The sequence below is a fragment of the Palaemon carinicauda genome, chromosome 14, assembly GCF_036898095.1.
Source record: "Palaemon carinicauda isolate YSFRI2023 chromosome 14, ASM3689809v2, whole genome shotgun sequence".
Taxonomy (NCBI): domain Eukaryota; kingdom Metazoa; phylum Arthropoda; class Malacostraca; order Decapoda; family Palaemonidae; genus Palaemon; species Palaemon carinicauda.
The window spans coordinates 129,060,175-129,065,174 of NC_090738.1; the positions used below are offsets into that span (position 1 = coordinate 129,060,175).

Consider the following 5,000-nt stretch of genomic DNA (forward strand, 5'->3'; position numbering starts at 1 on the left):
CCACAATCTAAATCTTCAAAAACTTCTTCTAGACATGCTGTGAATTTAGGAGAGACTGGGTCTCCATATATAATTCCTTTCTTAATTAGAATTTCCTCAATTTACTTATGTAGTTTTAGGATTGATGTACTTCCTGTATAGATATCTTCAAGTGTTCTAACATGAGATTAATCTGTTCCTAGTCTTTGAAGGGCTTTCATTACCGCTGATGTTTTGACAGACTCAAAAGCTTTCTTATAGTCTGTAAGTACCATACTTCGTGGTTTGTCATACTTGTTAATTACATAGACTGTTCAGTTGTTGAATACCCACTTCTAAAGCCGGCCTACTCTCTTGGTTGGTTAAAATCTAGCTGTTTTTCTATTTGGCCTAATATGATCTTTGTAAATATTTTATATATTACAGAGAGTAAACTTACTGGACGGTAATTTTTCAGGTCTTTTGTGTCTCCCTTTCTGTGAAATACTATTATGATAAAGTTTTTCCAAGCTGTAGGTAAAGCATATATGTATATGTATATATATATATATATATATATATATATATGTATAAGTTATATATTTATGTGATTATATATATATATATATATATATATATATATATATATATATATATATATGTATATATGTATATATATATATTTATATATAAATATATATATAAATTATATATACTGTATATATATTTATATATATATATATATATATGTGTGTGTGTGTGTATTTATATTTTTACAGCGTGTATATTTTTAAATCAATTTGAAATGAGCTTATATATGTCGATCTAGCTATAAAACTACTTTCTATGGTAGCCTATAAACTTATAACGATTCCTTCCCAGACCCTAATCTATTTATAGAAGCAATTCTATTTATATACACCAAAAATACACAAAGTCGAAACTCACTTGATGAGAGCCAAATCATAGGCGAAATTATTCTGCGGATGTATTTCCACAGCTGCCGCCGTGAACTGTATCCCGCCATTGGCCAGAGGACTCGTGCGCGTGTGCATGCCCAGAGTCACCTTCACTTCCGGTTTCCATAAGTTGCCGCTGCTGTCCTTTCTGGGTTGGGAAGAAGAAGAAGAAGGTTTGAGTGACTGGTATTGTGTTATTTGGTGTGGAAGAAGAAGAAGAAGAAGAGAGAGAGAGAGAGAGACTAGTTGATTGGTTTTGAATTATCTGGCATGGAAGAAGAGAGAGAGAGAGAGAGAGAGAGAGAGAGAGAGAGAGAGAGAGAGAGAGAGAAGGATTGGTTGATTGGTTTTGAGTTATCTGGCGTGGAAGAAGGAGAGAGAGAGAGAGAGAGAAGGATTGTTTTATTTGTTTTGAGTTATCTGATGTGGAAGGAGAGAGAGAGAGAGAGAGAGAGAGAGAGAGAGAGAGAGAGAGAGAGAGAGAGAGAGAGAGAGAGAGAAGGATTGGTTGATTGGTTTTGAGTTATCTGGCGTGAAAGGAGAGAGAGAGAGAGAGAGAGAGAGAGAGAGAGAGAGAGAAGGATTGGTTGATTGGTTTTGAGTTATCTGGCGTGAAAGGAGAGAGAGAGAGAGAGAGATTATTATTATTATTATTATTATTATTATTATTATTACTTGCTAAGCTACAACCCTAGTTGGAAAAGCAGGATGCTATAAGCCCAGGGGGCCCCAACAAGGAAAATAGCCCAGTGAGGAAAGGAAACAAGTATAAAAGATATTTTAAGAAGAGTAACAACATTAATATAAATAATTCCTATATAAACAATACAAACTTCAACAAAACAAGAGGAAGAGAAATTAGAATAGTGTGTTCCACAGGTAACTCTCGCTCTCTCTCTCTCTCTCTCTCTCTCTCTCTCTCTCTCTCTCTCTCTCTCTCTCTCTCTCTCTCTCTCACCCTCACCTGAGGACGCAGTGTCCAGCTGTCAGAATCCACTGCTTCGTGATGAGGCTCCCTCCACACAGCTGGTTCTTCCCGTCGCTCCATTTCATCTCTAAGAAGCTCTGGAAAATATGTTATTAAGAACACTTATTAACACAAGATAACATAATAACAAAAGATAAAAACAAGAATAAACAAATATAATGTTTCATATAATGTTTTTTTATACATTTTTTGTTTTTGATATTTTTGAGAGCATTGCTGTCATGTAGTCTGATTCCATGTGTTTGATCATTGTTTATATTGGAATATTTTGGGAATGTGTGAGTCCCATCTGTATTATACTGATTGAGTGAAGTTGAGATTATTTTTTTATTATATACTGTAGTGTACCTGATCCTTTAAGAATGTGCTGTTGCAGTCTTTGTTCACTTTATACTCAACGCAGCGAGAAAGGGCTGATGGGGGACACCTGACTTGAAATAGATTCCTCCACTGTTGCCATGTCTCCACAGATCCCCCCCCCCCTCTCTCTCTCTCTCTCTCTCTCTCTCTCTCTCTCTCTCTCTTTCAAGAAGTACCTGATCATGTAGATAACTGCTTTAGCTTGGCTATGAAGGTGGCCATATGTCAAGCTCAAATCAGGGGAATGGTCCACCATGAGAGTATGTGTGCCTGTCAGAATGTGTAGTGACAACGTCTTGCTTATGAGAATGGGAGTACCCCAGCTCATATGACATGTTTAGGATAGGAGGAAACTTTTATATATAAAACACACCTTGAATCTTACCTCAATGGTGGTGTGGAACAAAAGTTAAAATAAATCTTAGGCCATATGCCAATTTACATAGAAACAGAGATAGAAAGAAAGATAGCGACAGAGGGTAAGGAGGTGGAGAGATTGGAGAAAAAAGACTAGCTGGTGAGATGTGGAGATATGGCATCAGTGGGGGAGACCCTTTAAACCCAGCTGCCCTCCCCTATTGGCCTTTTCTCGTTGCGTTGAGTATAATCGTGTCTGTGGTTTAATCCATTCTAGTAAATTGTTGAAAGGTACATGGGGCTTGCCCATATTCTGTGATTCTAGTCGGTGATCTCTGGAGATATGGCATCAGTGGTGGGAATCCCTTTAAACCCAGCTGCCGTCCCCTAGTAGCCTTTTCTCGTTGCGTTAAGTATAATCGTGTCTCTAGTTTAATTCTTTCTCGTAAAATATTGAAATATCCATGGGCTTTTTCTTATTCTGTGATTATTTGTTTACTTTTTTGTGGAACAATATAGTTTTAATCAGTTTCGGCATGTACTTTTATTTTTCATTCAGGTCCCGGATTTCTGGGATCATGTTCAATCCCTCTGTGTAGCCCTCAAAATCTGCTAAGTTCAAGAAGGCAGTAAGGCTAGCAAAGAAAAAGTATGTATACATACACAGCTTATATAAACAGGTGACTGTCTCTCACCTGCCATGGATATTCATTAGCAGTCGCTGACTGACCGTTGACGATCCTATTTCTGTTGGCGATGCCACAATCGGGATCCGACAGTGGTGGGAGCGTCGTCGTTGAAACAGTGGTGGTAGTTGACGTAGAAGTCGTTGTTGTTGGCTTTGTAGTCGTCGTAGTGGTCGTTGGTGTGGTAGTAGTGGTCGTTGGCGTGGTAGTAGTGGTCGTCGTTGGCTTCGTAGTTGTGGTAGTAGTGGTCGTCGTTGGCTTTGTAGTTGTGGTAGTGGACGTTGTTGATGGTGGCTTCGCTGTCGTGGTAGTGGTCGTGGTTGGAGTCGTCGATGTAGTCGTGGTTGTAGTTGGAGTCGTCGTTGTAGTCGATGTTGTGGTCGTCGTTGAGCCTGTTGGTATATATCATTGTGCTTTTTATTCTGCATTAATCCATTTTCACTGACGTGGGGTGGCTTCAAAGAGATATCTATACGGCAGTTACTGCCCCTTTCATACTTTAGCTACTGATTCGTATTTGTTTTTATGTGTTAACTAGTATTAGAGGATAGAATGTTGCCATTATTAGTATTTGATGATTTCTTGTGATTTTCTTACTATTTTAGCTAAACAATAAAATGAGAATGATTTAGGGGTAAAAAGTATGTATTTATACAGTATATGTATATATATATATATATATATATATATATATATATATATATATATATATACAGGGTGTCCACCAAAAATATGCTCACTCTCTGACTTCCCTGTAGTCATGCATTTTGTGTTCAAGTAAGTGTTTATTGACATTGATACAATCCGAAGGAATTAAATTAAATTCAGGAAATATAATGTAAAATAATTATTTAATGTCATTTAGAATTATACAAAGAGTAATTCATTATTAATCATCTGTCTAAAAAGTTAGTATATTTTTGGGGGTTACGTATATTTAAATAAGATAACAATAAGAATTCATTCCATGTGAATTTTTTAAGGTTCACCCCGCTCCACCTTACGCGTAGACCATTAATTCATTTATAATATTTAGTGAATATGTTTCTTGATTTCCAATACTAACAATAATGATAATAATAGACGTCCAATGGCTTACCTAAAGCATTGACCGTGCATATGAAGCCTCGCTGATGGCGATACCTGTTGGAAGTGAAGAGTACCCTCACGGTGTTCCCTTCCAAGATCTGGTTGACGGGACCACTTTTGTAAACGTATCTGAAAGATAATAATTTTTTTATTATTATTATTCGGGTTGTGGTGGCTGATGTGGTATCGTCCTGACTGGTGAACGCCAGACTGGGGTTCGAGTCTCGCTCAAATTCGGTAGCTTCTATGGTCGCTGCAACCTCGCCATCCTGGAGAGCTAAGGATGGGGAATTAGTTTCTTGGTTGCTGCAACCTCCCCATCCTGGAGAGCTAAGGATGGGGAATTAGTTTCTTTGGTTGCTGCAACCTCCCCATCCTAGAGAGCTAAGGATGGGGAATTAGTTTCTTTGTTTGCTGCAACCTCGCCATCCTAGAGAGCTAAGGATGGGAATTAGTTTCTTTGGTTCCTTCAACCTCGCCATCCTTGTGAGCTAAGGATGGGGCGTTTGGGGAGCCTTTAGGCCTATCTTTTGAGTCATCAGCAGCCATTACCTTGCCCTCCTTGGTTCTAGCTTGGGTGGAGGGGAGCATATAGGTCTATCT

The 5,000-nt window shown here is 38.2% G+C and overlaps 1 protein-coding gene across 1 annotated transcript in view; it reads right to left on the reverse strand.

Moving 5' to 3' along the window:
- The window catches only part of LOC137653021 (venom serine protease-like), a 15,776-nt gene that overhangs the window by 6,874 nt on the left and 3,902 nt on the right, over positions 1-5,000 (reverse strand). Inside the window, exons 3-6 of the mRNA XM_068386411.1 lie at positions 4,408-4,526; positions 3,318-3,700; positions 1,882-1,982; positions 907-1,065 (exon numbers count right to left, since the gene is read on the reverse strand). Of these exons, the coding sequence (XP_068242512.1) occupies positions 907-1,065; positions 1,882-1,982; positions 3,318-3,700; positions 4,408-4,526 (762 nt within the window). The remainder of the gene's footprint in view (positions 1-906; positions 1,066-1,881; positions 1,983-3,317; positions 3,701-4,407; positions 4,527-5,000) is intronic.